The 22,804-nt window shown below is 37.7% G+C and overlaps 1 protein-coding gene across 1 annotated transcript; it reads right to left on the bottom strand.

Annotated features, from left to right (window-relative positions):
- Positions 1-5,639: 5,639 nt before the first annotated feature.
- c1ql4b (complement component 1, q subcomponent-like 4b) lies at positions 5,640-18,596 on the bottom strand. The gene is made up of 2 exons (XM_018725483.2): positions 17,913-18,596; positions 5,640-5,845 (listed from the first exon to the last, which is right to left on the bottom strand). The coding sequence occupies exons 1-2, from the start codon at positions 18,450-18,452 to the stop codon at positions 5,666-5,668; spliced, it is 720 nt and encodes a 239-aa protein (XP_018580999.1). The 5' UTR covers positions 18,453-18,596; the 3' UTR covers positions 5,640-5,665.
- Positions 18,597-22,804: the final 4,208 nt, after the last annotated feature.

Raw genomic sequence — 22,804 nt, 5'->3', positions numbered from 1 at the left:
AGAAAAGCGGCGTTACGTGTCATTTCTCCCGTGAATATGTCAAGCAAATATGTATTAAAACAACAAAACCGTAAGATATCATTCTCTCTATTTACATTTTTATCCGAATAAAATGATTCGATAACAGAAGCATTGCCGACCTTTCATATTTCCAGTTCATTACCCTTAAACGTTTAATACTAGGCCGGTTTTTGCGGAAAAGGACACAAAAAATTTAGTGCAAGATAAGATAAAACTGATACAATTTAAAAATACTGCACAAAATGATACATGTGTAAAAAGGAGCGGATGATTTGTCTTAATATGTAACATTTTAAAAATGCCTTTTCTTTTGTCAAATAAATTGCTGCATTAAATGAAACCATTTGAACTTGAATTAGATAAATCTTATTTTGTGCAATATGATTACATTAAAATGACACATCATTTAGCTTCTTTCTTGGGATTTGGGATTCTTATTATGCATATGTGTGGTAATTTCCGAAATGTGTAGAAAATGATAAACACATTAATGTTGGACAAAATATATTTAAGAGAACTTTTAAATAATGCATTTAAATACATTTTATCTGTAGTTTTTTTTCATTTAATCTACAAATGCAGTCACTTGGTTCTTATGGTATGTTCTCGTTCTAGTTTACATTTATTTAGTAGACGCTTTTGTCCAAAGCAACTTCCAGTGAACTCTATGTAGTGTTATGAGCCCACACACCTTATTTACCAAGGCGACTTACACTGCTAGATACGCTACTTACAATGGGTCACTCATATATACATCAGCGTGATGTGCAATGAATTTATTCATCTGCACACCCATGATCTGTGTCATCAGATTCGACTAGTGTGTTTGTAGACCTGCTTGCATATAAGTGTTGGAGGGTGTGCACATCCACAGTATAACGGCAAGTATTCAACATTCCTTTGACCTTTTTCTTACTCTTCTGTACAGTCATTTGTAACTATTGTCTCTCATGTAAGGGCTTGTGTTTGTGTGTGCAGATGTATGTAAAAAAGAAGGCCCATTCAGCTACGTAGGCACAATGATTGGTGACTAATTATTGTGTGTGTGTGTGTGTGTCGAGGTATGCGAAGTCTATTGATTATTTTAATCCGCCTATCTGTGAGTCTGTGATCCTCGTTGCTCACCATCCGACAGGGAATCACTAATGGGCCTCAGTGCATCCCGCCGCAGACCTCTCCCCATCCAATTAACTTTCAACTGGAATGTGCTAAGAGGGAGTGGGGAACGGGGGCTGGGGGTGCAGCGTCGAGACCTCCCACAGACTCGCACAGGCAACAAATTCAAACAAAGCCTCAAGTTCAGAATGCCATTAGTTTTGTCTTTTGATTAAAGATTTGTCATCTTTGTCATGGAATAGATAATGTTCATTGTATCCATCAGTAATTAATGAATGCTTTTTAAAGAGTATTTTATAATGTACGTTGAAATATGGTGAGCAAAGTTTTTATGATTTCTGTGCAACAGCTGTACAACATGCGAAGGTTTTGAAGAGTCCACATATAGTTTTGTTGTTCTAGGTTTAATCAAATCATTAATGACTGAAATATTTTAAAATTGCTGTTTCAGGGCCACTGTCTTCCCCTGCCCTTGAAGTACTTTGGTGTCTAACATCCCCCAGTTTTAAAGAAATTCAAAAAATTGTTACCTAATCAGTTGCTAAGAGTATCTTTGGTTAGTATAAAAGTCTGAAACCGAATTCCATTTATTCCATTATTATTAAAATATACTGCCAAACTAATAAAACCAAAAATTTACATCATACATTTTTATGAGGGTATGATTAGGTTTACAGGAAAATGTAATGAGAATGAATGTGAATTTATAGGTGATGCTCCTGTTATGCTGTGTTGTAAAACATGATATATGATTTTATGTTTTGGTCTAAGCTACATAATAGTAGCAGTAAAAATACAAAATATATTGTTTACAGGTGTTGCAGGAGAGAAAACTGATAAAATCTGTTGAACACAGAGAAAGAAAAGGAAGGCTATGGATGACAGTCCATAAGAGAAAAACATCACAGTATTTTGGTTCTTCCTAAAGGAGCAGGTAGGAGGGCCCTTTGAACATTCATTTTATTTTCAAAATGAAGAGTAGTTAACTTGTTTTATTTATTTGTTTTATAATACACACAGTTCAGCTTGCATGACACAGTGACAACAATCAGTCGATACTGTTCATAATAAACATTGCCATTATATAGTTATTGAATGCGTTGCTAGCTCTAGTAAACACTTTTGAATTGAGTATGGTATACAGGTGAACAGTCACATACATTGACAGATATGTGTGCATCCTCTGTGCAAGACACAGAAGACAGTTGTGTGTTTAAAAAAACACAATATGGACAGATTTAGGGTGTTTAGTCAGGGGTGATTGTGTCCTTAAAGCAGGCCATGACAAAATGAGTGGCAGATTACCTAACAATCTCCGATACTAATTCAGAAATCATTATTGGAATAATTATCTTTTAACTCTTTGTATTAGACTGGTATAACTGTAACTGCCATAGCAGCTTATGCATCTTACAATCAGGCTGAAATGGTATACTAGTTATAGCATGAAAATGATTGTGCCGGATACCAAAGATCGTTGCATGCATATCATTTTATTGAAGCATATTTTGCTTCATTACAACTTTTCTTTACTAGCTGTTAATATTAACACTAAAGGAAGCATAACAGAGCTCAGCAAATCTGTTGCTAACCCATTGTGTGATTCACAGATTACAGCTTTGCCACACAATTATTATTCATAATTATCCTAGTTTTCAATACAGTTGTTTGAAACGGATGTCATTTCAAGAATCCAGTCATGGTCATCCTATTCTTGATGTGTTCCTCAGTTGTGACACAAAGTCAACACCCTAAATCTTGAAGTCATTTGTCTGGAAGGGGCTGAAACATGCTTACATCTGTAAATGAAAACCTAGCAGAGTTAAACTTGTAATATAATTACAGGTTTTGGACAACTGATATGTGATACATACACTCTTTAAGGAAACACAAACTTGTGTTTAATTCACACAATAATAAAGGTGCATACTGAGTCCTCCATACTGGAGTACTTTGACCTCCATTAGACAAAAAGCTGTTAAAATATGCAAGATCCTACTTCTATAAATTTGCGATATTAAAGTTATTGAAATAATTTCAATTATGCAATTTATTACTTAAACCAATTAAACACAAATTTAATTTTTTACCTTTTCCATACTCTCATATTGCTTCCAGCAAAAAACTGTACTCCTGACTCTCATACCAGAATCAGGTATCAGATTTAATTAGGGCAAACAAGTGTTATTTTAGGTTTTATTTATGGTGATCTTGTTGGTGTTATGGCTATTCTAGATACTGCATTAAATGCCTGAAAATTTCATTTTCAGTATTTCAGTATTGCTTAAACAAGCATAGAGGCATTATTCAGTGTCATAACTATGAGGTGCTGTATGAATAACAGCTAAACTAGCTGTAGCTAACATTGTTGTAATAAGAACTACATAGCCACATGTCAAAAATCAACATTCCATAATTAAATAACAGATGAGTAAGTCTGATTGTATTTAAACAGTGACACAATTTACATTTAATTTAATTTTATATGCACAAGCAAATGCTGAACAATCTTTGATGTTAAGTGCAACTGATTTGATATCCACTCATGCCAACCACAGAGGGTGTCTCCAGAATGTTCTGTCCTCTACTTGTTTCCTTAGACTGAACACGTGTTCATTGTTATTTCTGATATTTTTCAATAAACGTTACTATACCCCCCGTCCTGGGTGTGTCCCCTCCCCCTCTGGCCTTACGCCCTGTGTTGCTGGGTAGGCTCCGGTTCCCCGCAACCCTGTATGGGACTAGCGGTTCAGAAAGTGTGTGTGTGTGTGTGTGTGTGTGTGTGTGTGTGTGTGTGTGTGTGTGCGCGCGTTACTATACTCCATATTGTGAAAGTCATGTAGTTCATCATTTTGTTTGGGCAAAATACACACACACACACACACACCTTCAGAACCGCTTGTCCCTTACGGGGTCACGGGGAACCGGAGCCTACCCGGCAACACAGGGCGTAAGGCCAGAGGGGGAAGGGGACACACCCAGGACGGGACGCCAGTCCGTCGCAAGGCACCCCAAGCGGGATGTTTGGGCAAAATATCTTGGCTCTAATTTACATTTATAATTTACAGTCACAGGTGATAAATGTTCTGAGTAGACACTGATACATTTTGCATAAAATAAATTAACAACCTTGATTCTTGGAAAAAGTTGTATATTAACAATGTAAAACTACATAAAACTACCTTTAGACTGACATACAAGCTCATACACACTCTATAATGCGGAATGTGGACACGTAACAAGCATATCAGAGTTGCAGTATTATGTCAATGAAACATACATCTGTGGTCATTGACACAAAGTACATAATTGCTTTTCTTGAAACACTTAGACAATGTACAATGCAAAGCAATTCTGAATGTCATGTTCGTTAAGGGCCTCCTGTAAAGTTACTGGATGACACAAGAACAAATTGCAATGTTGGGGAACTAACAAGAAAAAAATACATCCAACCACGCATTGCCTGTTCAGATCCATATATTCATGAAGGCTCCTCTGCTGTGTCTTCAAACATATTGGAAATCCATTTTGGACCACAGAGACCAGAAGCTGTGAAAAGCTATAGGGTTCTCCTTTACAGCCCCAGAGCATCCATACTTTCCAACCTTTTTGGCAATTTCAGGTCCACAGTAGAACTGGTCAGTTCAGGGCAAATTAAATGCACCTGAAACTTTACATTTATCAGCACGATTATGTGCTTTGTTACTGCATTTATACATATGCGCTGTAATTAATACATAGTGAATATTCTACAGCCAAGGTCAGAAACGTGAATTTGAAATATTTTATCCGTTTCTTTAAATTCATTAATTTGAAAGAATGATATTAACCAGTATTATTGTTTTAAACACTGTGGACATTCTGTTCAATAGTGGTCAAAGTACACATCTTCAGAGAAATCTTTCAAATACACAGTTCTCAAAATGTTTTTAGTGGTTACCAGAATGTCACATGTAAAAATTCACATATTATGTAAGCATAACAGTATAATAGCTGGGGTAGCTGCTAGGGTAACAGTTACAAGTGCTGCCTATAGACCCAAAGGTCACAGGTTCAAATCCCCCCTCCAGCTTTAATACCCTTGAGCAAGGTACTTAGCCTAAATTGCTCCAATACAATTACCCAGCTGTATAAATTGGTAAATAATTGTAAGATGTTCTGGAAGAAAGGGTTGGCTAAATAAATAAATAAATGTAACATAAATACCAAATTGAATTTCCTGAAAGCTACTTTAAAATCTTATAAGCTACTGAAACAGATGGTTTTTGTATTTTCTGACAGAGAACATTTATATTATGCTGCTTGGTATAATAAGAGGAAGTGACAGGTTTGGCTGCTACCCATCATACCTTACCTCTTCAGACCTTCTCTTCTGCAAAAACATATCTACAACAATCTGCAGTGTATCCAATGAAAAATACATTGACAGATCTTCTCTTTCACCAACTACAGTCTACAGAGGCTGCTGTAAGACAGTCTGTGAAGGGTTTGATGCAGGGAAAGCGTGGGGGTCAGGGGAAGGGGCACTTCAGTCTGCATAGATGAGAAACCCAGAGAAAGTGCTGTATTTGTTGGTGTTGCCCCCATGGACTTTACCCCCATCCAGCTGAACAAACACCTCATCACCAACATCGAGGTGCAGGATCACACTGTTGGAGGCATAGTCGTAGTTCTGGTCAGCATCCTGAGCAATGGCACTGGCCCTCACCTGAAACACAGAGGGGTTCAGCACGTGGTCACAGAGTCTTTCTTCTGGTGCGAGTGATTAATACTTGCTTTTTATGTGTGAGAGGGATAAGATACACACAACGTTTTCCTTTACTGTACCACACACTGCATGTATTGCGGAAAGCTTTTTCAAACTGAAGAGTTGATTATAGCGAGGTAAGAATAAAAACCCATCCTATTACATGAAATTACTGAAATTAATACAGCACACATCGTAAATTCAGAACCAAGATCTTGGGCCACTATGCATGTGAAATGTAATGTACGTGAATAATTATTGTACTTCAACTGAAAAATAAGAAAAAGACAGAAGTAGTTACAAACTGGAAACAACATTCCTCTATCTGTGTTGATTTTGTATATCTATCCAAGTGAGATTTCATTTATTTTATTTATGTTGTAAATTGGTCCTAAATTAAGCCAGATTATAGTAATAATGTTTATTATTCACAAGATTTAGCAAAGTAATTAGGGCCAGTAGGTACTGCAGTGGTTAGAGCCATTGCCCTGCACTCAAAGGACTCATGTTCAAATCCCTCTTCTTCTGTAACACCCTTAAGCAAGGTACTTACTGTAAATTGTCCCAGATGTACAAATGAGTAAATCACTAAGTACTTTGTCAGAGTAAATTGCTTTGGAGGCAAGTGTTATCTACATAAACAATGTAAATGTAAGCAATCCAAGACTTTCATGCAATAACACACACACACACACACATACATTGTCTGAAACCACTTGCCCCGAGCTTGTAGCGGCAAGCCAGAGCCTAACCTGGCAACATAGGGCACGGGGCTGGAGGGGGAGGGGACACACCCAGGACAGGATGCCAGTCCATTGCAAGGCACCCCAAGCAGGACTTGAACCCCAGATCCCCCCAGAGAACAGGACCCGGCCAAGCCTGCTGCGCCACCACACCCTCCCCCATGCAATATCAGAATTCAAGAGTTGTATTTTAGTTTTTTCCTCTTAAGATCCAATTCTGTTGAAAAATGTAATTCACAACAGCTCTCAGCCAACAGAACATGACACTGAAATTCCAAGCTGTAATGTAATGGGCATTTTGGGAATAATTTATAGGAACATTTTCATTCTAGCATTGCATGAATTTCTGTCACTAGATACAACTGTAAAAGCTTTCTGTAACCACAGAGCCCAGTCACTATTGTGTGATGTAGGTGGATCAGCAATATTGTCAATAGAGTAATTACTAAGTCATAAAGGGAAACCATTGAACCTATCATGTCTTATGTGTCATACTAGTGCATTTAAAATAATGTCCTAAACTGTCACTATAAATATATTCTGACTTCTCTATAGTCAGTCAGTTAGCAATAAGACTATAGTTAGTAATAAGGCCAGTTAGACACTTAATTTTCATTACAACCTGTAATTATTACTTTATGTAAATAAAACCATTATATAAAATTATTATATGGATTTTTATGCCTTTTTTAAACCTATTTATTTTATAGGGATGCTCAGTATTCTTGTATACATTATTAAAATAAACATAAAAAAATTCAGTCTTAAAACAACCTTATAAAACAAATAAATGATTAGTATTTACACACCTGATTCTACTTAACTTTATTTAACCGATAAAACTTGTGCTTCAATTTTTTTTTACACCTGCACTACTACCATGTTTTTTACTACACACATGATTTCCCCTAAAGCAACATGTGGAATTGGTCATTACACACCTATTATGTCACATGAGAAAGACTTATTTCCATTAAACAACCATTTTGTGGTAAAACTAAGGGACATGAGGGGTTCACATACTTTTAAGCAGCACTGTATTTACTGAGGGCTTTTGTAATGTAATATTTACAATGTGCCCAAATGCAGTAAGTTTAAAGCACTTTTACATGGTGTACAATACATTTTAATAAACTTACTGCTTAATTTCTTAGCTTGCATCTATTGCAACCAAATTTATCAGTCTCTTTATAGTCAAACTTTGAACCACTATTTACTTAGTGATTCTGGGTTTTAGACAGCTGAAGAAGACAAGTATTTTATATGACCTTAGGAAATATAATGACATGCACTTGATTTCAGTTCCCTTCCTCCTGCTCATTCTCCTCTGTTTCATTGCACGAGCTGGACTGTTTTCCCTGTTCTCTCCAGGGCCACAATGTAATGTCACTGGTATTGAAGGCTGCCGGTGTGACAGGCCTTACGCCATGTAAATGGATGAGCTGAGAGCTGACTCTGTGACCCCAGCCTCAAGTGGGAACACAACCTTATTCTCCTTTATTGATTACTTGGGACGTCTGGTGTTTTGCATGCCTTTAACTTGTTGAAAGACGGGGAGAAACAAGATGGGTGGGATTTATGGAAGTGTCGGCGGCACGTTGTGTGGTGGATTGGGGGGATATGGCTTGCACTGGGGTAAAGCAGTAAGATGATTAGATGTACACAAACACATCCTTCTGTGGAACACACCTGCTGCTATTAATCCAAATACAAAGGATTTCACATAGTATTTTGCGGCTGTGTGTGAGTACACACATTTACAAGCTATTTTCAGTGGTGCAGTATTGACCTGTGGCACCAGATCATATTTGTTTATTCATATTTTCCTTTGGTTGCACATATGCACTCAAACACAAAAACATACTAGCAGTAAAGTTGTACTATGTTATTGACATAGATTTCTAGCAAATATAAATTGTATATACACACACACACACACACACACACACACACAGTGAGTCAAGTCTTTCTAGACAGAGTAAAATGACACAGAACATAAAATTACACATTGTATAATGACTCTGTTCACTATACCTTTTACATATCTGTTCAGATATTACATAGTAATGTATGCTATCTATATTTTTAGAATTTTTGGTGGATTTAAGACCATGCAGTTCAATTGTTAAATGGAAGCACTCTGGAAATAAATTTTGTTATTTGAATATTTGTGCTTTCAATAAGATTCCAGATGCATACAGAACTCAGTCAGCTCATTTAGTGCATATGAAAATGCTGAGTTCATTACTTTTAGCATGTTATTCACTGAAAAAACTGCTGTACTATTATATCTCAAAAAATTAAACACACATTAAAAAGACACCTTTACACACTAATTCAGATACATATAACACAAATCATAAACAACTAGCACCTTCTTCAGTTGAGGCTCCAGAAGAATTTGCCAGTGTCAGAAACCTAAGGCATTCCATGGGCCACCATCTCCAGCTAACCAAATCAGAACAATGACAACATGCTGTGCAGAAAAAAGCAGTGGTGATAAGTTTTCTCTCCAGGTTTTCCTCTTATTTGTATCTGTAGGTATTAATTCTTTGCATACCTAGCTGTACACTTCGAAGGAGCTCATCTCACACACCATCAGTTATGCAGGTTGCAATTCACAGGTGTGTGGTATGTCTGCAAGAGGTGAGTGCCTTAGCAAAGATATTCTGGCCAGCAAAGGCCAGACTTAATCAGCAGTTAAAATAGCTCAAAACTGGATGACGGTCTAAGTTATATGACTCTGACTACACTTTGGAAGAGAGTATTAGTCATCACTCGTGGGAGTGTCTCACAATAATTTACATTTTCATACAGTTCCAGTTCATATCATGAATTAGAATGACTGTTCTGTATTTTTGTTTTTTACTAAGAGGCCAAAAATATTTGCAACAATTAATGATTTAATAATGAATAATTCAATAAGAGATCACTAAAAGTAGAAAAAGCCCACAGGAGCAACAGTTTAACTCTACAAACAAAGGAAACAATTTAAATTATTTTCCATAACCACTGGAAAAGACTGCCATCAGTTTCATCTTCCAACTGTATCAATTTCTTCTAAATGCATTTGTTTTAACTAGTCCTTTCTGCCAATAACTTGTTCATTATATTCCACACAGTTCCTCTATTAATCTGTGTGAATATTTGTCTGCCAATATTATCCCCTTTGCAGGCCATGCACCTAGTCTGAAGCAATATATCCATCTTTCCACTGCATTAGATGCAGGTCACGGTTCTGTGTGAGCTTTGAAGCATGTCAGCAGACCGCAGTTAAGCATGTCCCTGGTCGGTCTGATTCGCATTGATTAACAGCGCATGGTGGCTTCTCCCTAGGGACTCTCCTCCCCAAGTCTTACAACAAGGAAAGGCCCCACTGCTATCCATACCATTTTGGCAGGTCACCTAATAGTTACCACCTCTCTGTAACTTCTGCAACTCTCCCTGCAATGAGGAAAGGGCTCAGTAACCGCTAACCACACCAGCGTAGCAGGTCAATTGATATCACAAACCTCAAAAACTTGTACAACTTCCTATAACAAGGAAAGACTCAGTAACTAAACCACACCATTACAGAAAGTATTCTAATAGCTCCCGCATCTCATTACACTCTACACCGGCTACATATGGAAACAACAGTGACATGACAAAAAAAAGAGAGCATGAACATGGCAGCTTTGTTGCTTGTAATTCAGTGCTGCATGCCTCGACACCAGTCTGTTTTAATAAAACTCACAGTTTAATGAAATTACCAATTAGATAATGTCTGATTTACATGAAAAAATTCGTAGCTATACTTACAAAAAGTAGTTCTGTTTGAAAGGTAAGGAAAGAAAGTGATTACTTTCAGTCACTGTTGAATAATGTAGACAAATACACATTTACATATACATATACGCAGATGCCAAACATTGCTGTCAGAGCAGTTTATCACACATAAAATATTGAACCGGATTTACAAATAGGCTGCCAGATGGGATTCAGCAAGGGACTAGATATAAATATAGAACAGTGCCTCCTTTCTTTTATTGTATTCAATTAAAATGAGTGAAACAAAGCCCCTAGTTTTCTTTTAAGAGTGAAGGTAAAGCCAAATCAGGATTGTTGTCAACTGTATGCAAGATTGATATCGACACAGGCCGTCCGTGGTAAAATGCCATGTCGAGTTGATGTCCTGCTCGTGGCAAGGGAAGCCCCATGAGACTGCCAGTAGGCTTGTTCTGCCTCTGCTTTTCATTTGGGGCAGGGGGTGGGGGTTTAAACTGGGGGGAAGGAGCAGCTGCAGAGATGTGTGTAAAGTGGCAAAAGGGAGGAGGGATTGGTAGAAGGGGGTGTAGAATAACAAACTGATCAAGCACATCTTTTTAGTAAGACCAGCGAGATGCAAGGGTATATGTAATCTTTTTTCTTTACGGGCTGTCCTTCTCCCCTGGTAGTAAAACTGACAAGATTCATTCACTGTGATATACAGTACTGACCTCTCAGAACAAAGACGATTGAAAAGCAGATCTTAAACTTACCTATGGGACTTAGTAGTGGCAAGGGAGGGTGAGGAGAAAGAGTACTGGAAATTGCACATTTAGAAAACAGTTTTTCCTTTTCTAAGAACAATAGGATGGATAATAAGTGTACAGAAGGGACATTTTGAATGAGAGCTGACAAAGGAGATGTATGTGAGCTGCATAGGCTTTGCGGGGGTATGACCGTTATGTTGTCCTTAATATGGGTTTCTGTTGATCAAGTATTGTGTGATGCCTTCTACCCAGATAAAGAGAATTTACAAATAATGGGTCATCCTAAAATGAGTAACCTCACTGAAAAAAACCATACTAGATATATATATATAATATTTGACCAAACTGAGCAAGTGATCATTAACGCCAAAAATGTCATATTAGTTTAGATATTTACTAACATATTATTATAAATAAAAAATCTTCACAGCAATGTAGATATTGTACAGCGTCCATATGATAAGTAAATAAGATTTCTTTCATTTTGATTAGATTCAAAATACAGCCTTTATTCCAGCACAGCTAGTAAATCCTATGCACTAGTAGGGTACGTGCAACTGTACAAAAATCAGAAAACAAAGTAAAATCAACTGAATGCTGGTTTATATCAAACTCATTCTGACATTTCCAATACTTTTTCACAAAAATAACCCAGTCTTTCCAAGATCTACTTACAAGTTATGTATGATATGTTGAAAAAAATAAGAAGAGAAAGAAGAAAGAAAGTTTCCATTACTCCACTACACAAGTCACTTGACAGAGTAGAACGGAAAGGCTCTGATTTTTGGATTAGCTAAAAATATCAATGGAAGAAGGCATTACTACTTTATCCACAGTAAAAAAATTCTTTGCTAGATAGCTTAAATAATTCAACATTTCATTTCTCACAGTTGTTTTTAGTTCTCAGTATTTCCTAAAGGCTTAAATGAAAGCATAAATAGTTCTTGATCTGTTTTTGGAAATATAAATACAGGAAATTCAATAAGACAAACTTGCAGATGTTTGTTGCTCAGCAGAAGACAAGTAGCCACAGAATCAATGGCAATTATAAATGCAAGCTGATTTAAATAAAAAGAAAATGAGGAAATATCAATTTACAAATAGCATCTAAATAGCATCTCATGGGCCACACAAAAACCCTCCCTGCAAAAAGTTCAGTAATTGATTCTTTTTAAATCTAAACATCGTACTAGAGATGATATTGAAGCATTTGTCTCTTAAAATGTGTTCACTGTTTATTTAATAAATAGTCATTAAACTGCAGCTGCCTAACACCGAATAGACCATGAAGACAATGTTTGTGTATAAGAGCCCAACAACATAACTCATTCAATGCAAGTGTACAAAACTCTTCTGTTTACATTGTTGTGAAACTAACAGTGTCTAAAGCCTGTGTTTTCTGCAGTATTGCTTAGCTCCGGCTAAGTCGGAGAACCCCTTTTAAATTGTGTAACTGCAGATTATTCACTAATAGTATTTCTCAATGAATATATACAGCTATGCTTTTGAGACTAATGTAATCAGTTTTTTATCCACCAACAGTCTTGGCGCCATCTCTGAACATTATTTTACTGGCTCCTTTTGTTTCCAACTTGCAAATATGCACTCTGCAATGGAATATGATACACACCTTTTTCATGGTGATCCTGCAGTATCAAAGGCCAACATGTGGATGCATATTCATTCATTCAGGAAAGAACTTATTTAACATGTTCAACTGAAAACAGCACAAGCTATAATCATCCTTGTCCTGCATAATTAAAAATACCTTTTCCTTGAACAGATAATACAGAATGAGAATTTGTAGAAATATGCAAAAATAATTTAACTAAATATTAAATATCTCTAAATAGTGTCTGCTTTAGAAGGGGCCAAAGTAAATATTGTGAAAGACCAGACATCTGCATCATACGTACAGGTGCAGAGGTTAGAGGTGAAACAAGGTTAATAACATTTTTTTAAAATTCTTTAATAACAATTGTATTAGTTGAAATTAAAACAGGTCAAATTAAATTAAAGCCTCATTCTCAAAAAAAGTGTTTATAATTGCAAATACATATAACTCTCATTTGTACCGCATCACAGCAGATAACACCAGTGCCTCACAGCTCCTGAGCTGCTCATTTAGGCATAGATTTGACTCCAGCTCAAAATGTGCTGAGTCTGCATCTTTGCCTACATTTCCAACCCATACATATACACTAAAGAAGGCAATGGAAACCCGCTTCCTTTACCAAGGAATCACCTGAATCATCAAATTTGAACGGACAGGACTTACCCTTAATTGCAATTATGAATGGCTACTCCTGTTTGCATATTCTGAAAAGTATTTGTAGACTAAGGGGGGTGCAGTGGCACAGTGGGTTGGACCAGGTCCTGCTCTCTGGTGGGTCTGGGGTTTGAGTCCCGCTTGGGGTGCCTTGCGGCGGACTGGCGTCCCGTCCTGGGTGTGTCCCCTTCCCCCTCTGGCCTTACGCCCTGTGTTACTGGGTAGGCTCCGGTTCCCCGCGACCCTGTATGGGACAAGCGGTTCTGAAAGTGTGTGTGTGTATTTGTAGACTATACTAGATCACATAATTTGTTACATTTTTTTAAAGACTCATTATATTCTCAGCTAGCATTATCAATCTTCCTAAACAGAGAACATGGATGGATATGCCATCAAGTCATATCCAATTCATAGCAATCCAATCCGGTTTCCAAGGCAAAGCAGAGAATAGAAGTAGTTTGTCATTGCCTTCTTTATGTCTGTGAGGTACAAACACAAGAAGAACATGCAAGCGCCACAGACCCTGAACTGGATTTAAACTCTACATCCACCAAGTAGCTCAAGAACTGCCAGACACTGGCTTTATCCATTTGTCACAGAGAAAATACGTATACCTTTTTTCCAGAACTTCTTTGTTTCAAGCGGCAGTGTCAGAAAAACGCAACATTAGCTCCCGCAAAATGTAATCAAGGCTACCTGAATGAATAACTCAAAATTAATTAACTTCTCTTTTATACAGACTTGTCTCTCCAGAATAATAAACAGATAAATTGATAAACCACATATGTCAGCACCTACTATGCACTGTTAAAATTTATTGGCAACAGCTGCAATATGACAAGCTGATATTTGGCAAACAGCCCATAATCTATATTTTTAAATCTGAACATATCCATTCATTTTTCAACAACCAGTAAAGGACCACAATGATCCAGAGCCAATTACAGGAATCACAGAGTGCATACTGTGGACAGAACACAAGGCAATCAGTCACGCAGGCACACACTAAGAGCAAGTTTAGATTCACATGACACATGTTTTTGAATCGTGAGAGAACTCAAAGGAGATTTCTGTGAACATGTGAAGAATAAATCAACTCCACACGGAGTTGAGCCTGGATTCAAACTGATGGTCCAGGAGTTGTGCATCACCTTGAATCTTATGTATTTATTAATGCTTTCAAATGAAGAAAATTATCTATTTAATTACTTAACCCCTAATTTTTATTGCTGCAAGCCATGAAATGAAGTAGAAAAACACTTTCAAATTTTAAACCAGTGTAACTATAACATGTATCCCCTCATCCACTGAGCCTCTGGAATTCTTGAACTGAATTCATGACTAGTCAGAATCAGTACTTGGACGAGGCATCGGAAGTGAAGTTGTCATGCTGAAATGGGTGTGTGGAACATGAGTGGCCACCAGTAGTTACTGAAGCCCATTAATAAAATGAATCAAGAGTAAAACTGTACCTATCAAGCCAACCCCTGAAAGGTAAAGAACAATGTTTGAAAGTAATTAGAAGATCAAATGTTAAAAAAACGGCTTTCTTCGCTGCTTCCCCATATTGTTTAGTCCACTCATGTCTTTGTCATTTGTCATCTCATTCAGCCATTTGTGTCATTCTCCCAGTTGCTCCATCTCTCAACCCTGTCTTCTTTCCTCTATTAAGTCATCCATCTCCCACCCCGTGCCTCATCTCTTCATCCACCCACGTGTCTGTACTTGCCATCCCCTCACTGTCATTTTCACCTATCCCTACCTTTGACCTTTTTTCTTATGCTTCTGTAGCACCTCCACTGTACTTAATGCTCTGATCCTGTCTTGTCTGCTGTTAGGGAAGATAAAGTTGCTTTTGGTTGTCATTAAGTGTAAAATAACTGCATCAATGTACACAAAGAGAATGAAGTTAGGTTTTGGAAGCGGGGGAGCAGCTGATTCATGCACTATTCTCAAGAGACTGTTTCACTAAATCACTAAGCTGCAATTAAAAGTCCTTTTCAACCAACCAGTGAGTGCACACAGAACACAAAATTCAAGCACCATTAAAACTTTTGGCCGACCTAATTATATTTACGCCACAGTCAGACACTGTAACATACTAATGACAGTGCACAGTGAAAGAGGTGGAACTATACACATTTCAACAATGGTTAATTCTATCTCAATACTAGAGACAGAAGTTCAAGTTACTTTGAATAGCATATGGAACTTTCCAAAAAATTTAAAAAAAACACGTGTCCAAACTCTGAAATCAGTGCTGTAGCTAACCCATGGATTTAGCTTTTCCACCAAGAACTTGTACATGCCAGTAGTGTTTGTTAGTAAGCCTCCAGAGTCAAAGTGCACTTTCTGTCAATGTTGTTTTTTCAATTGATGCTGGTGAAATCCAAGCTGGAGCAACTGTGAGTTCATCGATGGGTTTGCTGTTTAATTTTACCCCATTGGATTTGTGCAGTGAGCACATACAATGGGTCTCAAGGGTGTAAAAACTGGGTTAAATAATTTAGGCGATGGAAAAAGATAATTAACAAGGGAATCAATGCACAAGCAAAGAGTGTTGGGATAAGCGGGGCACAGGTGGAATCTCATCAAGGAAGTATGAATGATTTAAAAGGAAGACCAAGCTGGAATGACAATACATGCCTATACAGATCAGACCTAAAGCCCTTCAAAATATTTTGAACAAATTTTTGTTTTTATCTATGCCATACAATATATACCATTAAAATGAAGAGCGACTTAACTTGTCTGTTCTGAGTTTTTTTTTCAATTACGACAAAAGGAAAACATAAAAACACAAGAAAAAAAAATGTAAAACTTCACATCAAATTGTTAAATGTAGTATTCCATTTGAAATAATTACTCATGATTCATTACATTATTTATTTTAATTGCTCAATTTTAATTGCTTATTTTAATTGACAGTTTGTGAAGGTTTTTAAATTTGCGAATATACTTTTTTCAGTGACACTTGATAGCACATTTTAGCATCTACTTTTTTGGCTGACACTTTTCTACAAAGCAACTAGCAATGTTAAGCTATATACAATGATTTATCCATTTACATAGCTTTACATTTTTACTCAAGCAACTTGAGGTAAGTACCTTGTTCAGGAGAACTACAGAAGGAGGATTCTAATGTGGTAATTCAAGTGCAAGCAGCAACTCTACACTCCCTGCTGCTCACTTCTTTATATCTCACTTTTTGTGATAGATCTAGCTTTCTTATCTCACTCACCATGCCACTAAACAGGTTAATTGCATTTAGTTTCATAGTGAAACCACTCAGTTCTCTCAATGAGCCACAAAATCAGTTATGTAAAGTCTTATGTTGTGCCACAGTGAGCAATTGTAAGCGGTTTACTTTTGGTCAATGTCATCTGGAGAGACCCTCAGCTATTTTTGAAAGACTGTTACTACACATCTTCAAATCCCAAAAACACTGCACCTGAGCTAAGTCAGGTAAAACTCCCATTGTCATACATTGCCAGATGACCACTTATGAATCTTATTAATTCACTTCAAAACTAGGAAACCCAACTATTTGATATTTTAACTTAGTTAGACTTTAGTTTACCTCACCCTAGATCACGGTCACAGCAATATCTCCTACTCTTATTACAGGGACATTGATAACAATACTGTAATTTGAGACTGCTGCCAGTGACAAAAGTAAATATCAGCCAATAAATCTCTTTGTTAAAAGATTAAATGTGAAATGACATTATTTTCATTTCTGTACATAATTCAATGTTATATGCCTTAAGTGTAAAATAAACAGACTTCCATTCTGTCAGGTATTCAAAATTTTGTGTTTTTGTCCAGTGGTAAAGCGTTTTGTAGCCTGACAGCTGTTCATTAAATATGAAATCTATATTATCTACGGGCAAGTGGGTGGTACAGCAGTTATAGCTACAGCCTTTCAACCCAAAATCTGCAGAATTAAATCCCACTTTCTGCTGTAGTACCCCTGAGCGAGGTAATTATCCTAAATTGTTCCAATAAAAAAAGATGTATAAATGGGTAAATCACCATAATAAGCTTAACATTATGATTGAAGATGTCTGCTAAATAAATAAATGTAAACGTATAGAAATAAACCACTTCAGCACAATGCTAGGTACTTTTACAAGTTCCTATGAATTTTTTAAAAAATAAATTTGGCAGTGAACAATGAAAAGAATTCAGAAATGCTGTTTTTAAATATATTGAGAATAGATTCTTTGAGAAAGATTTTCAAACATACTTCAAAATGTATAATATAAAACAGTATTTACACATATACTCTTTGTAGAAAGAGAGACATAGAAAGAGCAAACAGAAAAGAGACAAACAAATGCCATACATTCACAAATATGCCAAACACAACACACTTGAGACACAAAAGACAGGCAACCTAAAAGAAATGAAGATGACACACAATTATAACCTGAAGCTTAGAGTAATAAAATACACAAAAGTGATTTGCACAAATACAAACATAAAGGTCTCATCCTGACCTGTCCATTCTTCTTCAGATCTGCCCACATGCTGGTTCCATCCCCTCCTCTCATGAGCACATGGTAGGTGAAGTAATAGATGCCAGGCAGAGGGCAGGTGAACTTGCCAGTACTAGGCTCATAGTAGTTGCCCACATTGGTTACCACGTCATCAAACTTGAGCACCTCACTGCCCTCATGCTGTTTACGGAGACCTGCATAGAAAGCAATCTTTGGACTGTAGGAGGGCACATAGCCACCTGGACCAGGGCCTGGGGGTCCTGGGGGGCCAGGCTTGCCTGGCTCTCCAGGTGGCCCTCGGGGACCAGGTGGACCAGGGAGACCAGGGGCACCGCGGAATCCTGACTTGCCTCTTCGTGCTGTAAAATCTGGAGGTGGTGGAGAAACGGCCAGTTCATGGCCACTTTGAGGTGGGGTAAAGGGGTCACAAACCATCCTGCAGCTGCCCAGCATTTCATAATGGGTTCCCCCACCTCCAGTGTTGCCTCCCTTAGTGCTGTGGACCAATAGTGGGATGGCAACCAATAGCAGAAGCACCATAGCCACGCCCACAGCTGCTCCAATGACGCGCTTCCTGCGGCTGAGCCGAGTGGTGGCCAGCGCAAGGAAGTCCTCCTCCCCTTTGGATGTAATGGTGCCGGCCAGGCTGAACCAGGAGGGGGCAGATGTCAGGAAACGGTATGTAAAGTGCTATACAAAGACCTTGTAGCAAAGGCTGTTGAGTACAGTCAGAAATGTAAAACTTTTGCTGGAATCTTTCCAGAAATCCTAATAGGTAAGATGGAGGGATGGTGAGTGTAATGCTGTGGTACAAAAAGGCACTAGAGATCAAAAGATGACTAAAATGAAAAAAACTATTTGGATACCAAATTGAGCAATTCTGCTAGAAAAATAATAATTCAGTGGGTTGTAATGCATAAATGCTGGAGTTTGCCTGTTTTGTACAGGAGGCAGAGGTATCAGTTCAGAAGCGCTCAGGTAATTCTGCTGCAAAATTCTGGACATTCAATGTCATCCATTCATTTTTTTGCCGCCCAGGGTTCTTTGTCTAAGGTTAGAATCACTGGTCCTCCTCTACAAAAAAAAATGGCGTGACCACTTTCTTCTTTTTTCTCACATTTGTCAGATTCAGTCAGTATTTTCGCTGTGTTGTGCCACAACAAACGTTTGTGTAACAAAAGGAATCTTGGGCTTCTATAGTGAAGTGCTTTTTAAGTCAATGAAATAATGCGGAAAGTGTCATCAGAACACCATACCGAGAAATGAAAGCTATTGGAACAAAACAGACTCGGGATCAGGAAAAAATGTTTCTTTGAGATCACACTGGAATAAAGGATTAATCTTTTTGTCCATTATGAAGATCAAGACAGAAGGGTTTGTGACTTTCAGTTCTCCAAAGCAATGGTCAGAGCACACCTTGAAAAACAATTCAGGCCTGTTAGGAAGCTGGGTGGTTCTGCAGTCTATTCCCACCGGAATCAGTTTCATCCCCTGCATTCAGAGTTTGTCCAGTCCTCCAAGAATGAATGAGGGGAGAGTTTAATTTTCCAATCTTGCAAAATCTCTGTTTTTTCTTGCTTTTTTCTTTTTGTTGTTCTTATCCTCTTTAATCCTGTGTGCCTCTCTTCCTGTGGAAGCTTACACTTTTTTCCAGGGGGTATATTTTGAAGAATGGGAAAAATATCGTCAAATTAAATCGCATTTAGTATGTATGACTTGTATATCCTCAGATCAGAAATGGCTGGTCTGATACACACTTAAGAGTTTTTGGCATCTTTTATGACATACACTGAAGATATTTACATTTACTTTACTGGAGGGAATAAAAGAGAAAAATATTTAATATGACATGTTTGTATAAATGTATGATACATGAATCTAGATTTTTTTAGTATAATTTTTGAGACTCAATATTGGCATTTTGATCATGTAAGACATACTGGAATGGTAATTTTTCTAATTTCTAAGAAATATCAGACTGAAAAGGCAATGTGTCAGCTTTCTGACTCAATCTGTTTATTATGTATATTAAATAATATTGTTGATGGAAAATATTTACTATTTAATGTATATAATATATATCTTTTAAGACAAAGCTTTAAAAGTTAAACAAAACAGTATTCTTAGTAGTAGCTAAAGTAAGCAGCATACACAAATTTTATTACTGTCAAATACACAAATAAAAGTATAATACTTCGTATCATCTATGATCTTACGAGTTTTATTATTACTGATGTATTTTTTGTTTTTTTTCTGATATAGTCATAATCCATAAAATCACAAGTTATGTCAAAAGACTAAAGAAATATAAAATACAACTGACTCGTTTGACTAGTGATGAGACTCAACGTTGCGGTCCATCAGAGCAAATGGTGAAAAACACTCCAGGATCATGATGTCATGTTTTGTATAAAATGATGGAGAAGTAGTTTTATATATATTGTGGTTGCATAATAATTTGTTTGTCCTGTCCGCTAATAGGAGGCTGGGTAATACTATTAACGGCGCGTGCCCGCAAGTGTATGAAATAATTACTGACTAACTGACAGACCCCTGAGGGGAGCGCACACTCCTTAAGCGGATCCGATGTGTAATAAAACCAGTAAACTAAGCTGTTTTAAATCAATGCACTTGAGCACATGTGTAGTGTAATTAAGCAGAGACATGACAGAGAGGAGGGCGCAGAAAAAGAACACACATTTTCAAGGTTCACGACACTTCTCCTACCGTTTCTCCCTCTGGATTCTGGCGGAGGAACATGTGGTTGTACAGCGATTCCCGGCCCGCTATACGACGTGAAGACGGCCGTTGATGATACTCAGGTGCACAGGTTTTAATACAGTAGTGAGGCTGGCTGAGGAAGCGGTGGATGCAGTTCGGCTCTCTTCACACCCCCCCCCCCCCACTTCAACTCTCCGCGGCAGGAGATTGGGCTGCTCCTTCACATTATTCTGACCAAATCAACAGCCCCTTTAACTGACAAAAAACTGCTCTCAGTATTTTGCTTCCTTTTCAAAGTATGCGACTTTCTTAATTTTAATCTACAGGAAAAAAAAGCATGTAATAAATGAATATTAGTTCAGTTCATAGTTGTTTTACGACTAATAAGTTGTAATAACGACTAACAATAATAATGACTTTGCAAAAACGAGCTCCTCGAAAGATTAGTAGTAGCCGCGTCAAACAGATAAAAACGTATGAATGAAATCGGGGTTTCAGCGTTGTATTTCGTCTCAATTTTTTCTCTCCGTTGCTCAAGTCCTTCGCCTGCGCGCAACAGTTTTCAGACTCTTCCGACACTTGTGAGATACGCGCTCGCGCTCCTTCTCCGCGAGCTCCCCGCGCGCCCCTCCCTCTCGCCAACCGTCACTCCCTCGCGCACTCGGAGGGCTCTTTTATGAACGAATAAAGTCTTTTGAAGTCTTAACGTATACAGTATATACGGCATATGTTTTGCCATCTCCTTAAATTGCTTACGGATGAACATAGTTAAAGTCTGTTCTAAGAGCAATTCAATTCAAAGCGAAAATGATCTTTAGATCGTGCTAAGTTAGTGCCAGCCTAGTGTAAAACAGGAAGGAACGCGCTGGTTGGCGGAAAGAGGAGTCAAAGACGGGAGAGTTTTTAGGACATTTGTATTATTAATCTCAGAGAAAGAAAAACACCATCATACTGCCATGCTGAAAATATTTTAAGTAAACCAGCTTCCTGGCTGGAAGATACATTAACCTGCAGAGTTTGACTGCATCTAGTTTATCTCCCTGTTTTTTGATCATCCCTCTCATATTGTACAACAGCTAGTCACCAGCATCTAATTAGGCAACTGGTGTATTCTTTTTCACCCCAGCAAATGCTTAATGCCATTCATGCAATAACCAAATTTATGTTTTTTTCTTAAATCTTGTCAATTTTGTCAGTTTAAAATGTATAAGTAAACAGAATTCCTGATTAACCTCACTTAACTTTATCCTCAACATATGTTTTGGGTCCCCTTTCTCTAGTAATTTTGAGGTAATTAATGTGATTCCTCCGCAATTCCTCTGTTTATCTGCAAGTAAATTTCGCTTAAATGCAAAAGTGGCTTTTAATAATACTGTTTCTTGTCTTAAAGAATGCTTTGTGTGTGAAGACATTGACCACAATTTTATTCTCTCAAGCTGGCCCTGTAGAGGTTTCCAAACTGACAGTGTTTGATTCCTTTACAAAAAGAGAGTCAATAAGAAATCCAGAGGAGGTCTGTTATAAGAGAAAAGTACATTTTTTGTCCGAGTTTTCCCCCGAGACTCCCTGAACTGTGCGTGCACTGGAGAATTAAAGAAAGTCTGGATCAACACACAGCAATGGACCCGAGCTGATGCGGCACTCATGGAGACCTGTTGAAACGCGGCAACCTTGTTCACCCCCTCTTCTTTCCATTTCCGTTTTGAGAGCTCAAGTTTAATAAATGCCCCCCCAGAAAAAACACGATTTTTCTGATATTACCATGACGTCATTGCAAATGCTGTATTGTGCATTATACGCTTAGAAAAGTTAGCATAGGAGAATTTGAGAAAGTTTTTTTTTTTTCAAAGTAGATGGGAGAAAGGAGAAATAAAATATCTGTGAGGTGGAGGTGGAAGAGAAAACAGCAAATGTCTCTAGGTTGCTGTCTGTGTGTCAGTGTCTCTGTTTCTCCAGCTTTCAGACCTCATTAGCAGTGAAAGACACATTGCTACTGACAACCCTGCCCTCCCTCCCCTCTCTTTCTCTCCCCCTCTTTCTTTTGCTTGCAGCTACTCTTGCTTACCATGTTTTCCATCCCACGCAGTCCTTACACATTTATTTTACCATGTTTTATCCCTCTTATGCATTTTAACTTCTTCTCACACCCTTTTTCACGATGTCTGCATACA

The sequence above is a fragment of the Scleropages formosus genome, chromosome 22 (assembly GCF_900964775.1).
Source record: "Scleropages formosus chromosome 22, fSclFor1.1, whole genome shotgun sequence".
In the NCBI taxonomy this organism is placed as follows: domain Eukaryota; kingdom Metazoa; phylum Chordata; class Actinopteri; order Osteoglossiformes; family Osteoglossidae; genus Scleropages; species Scleropages formosus.
The sequence above is the reverse complement of the archived record's forward strand: the minus strand, read 5'-3'. Positions and strand labels throughout refer to the sequence as shown.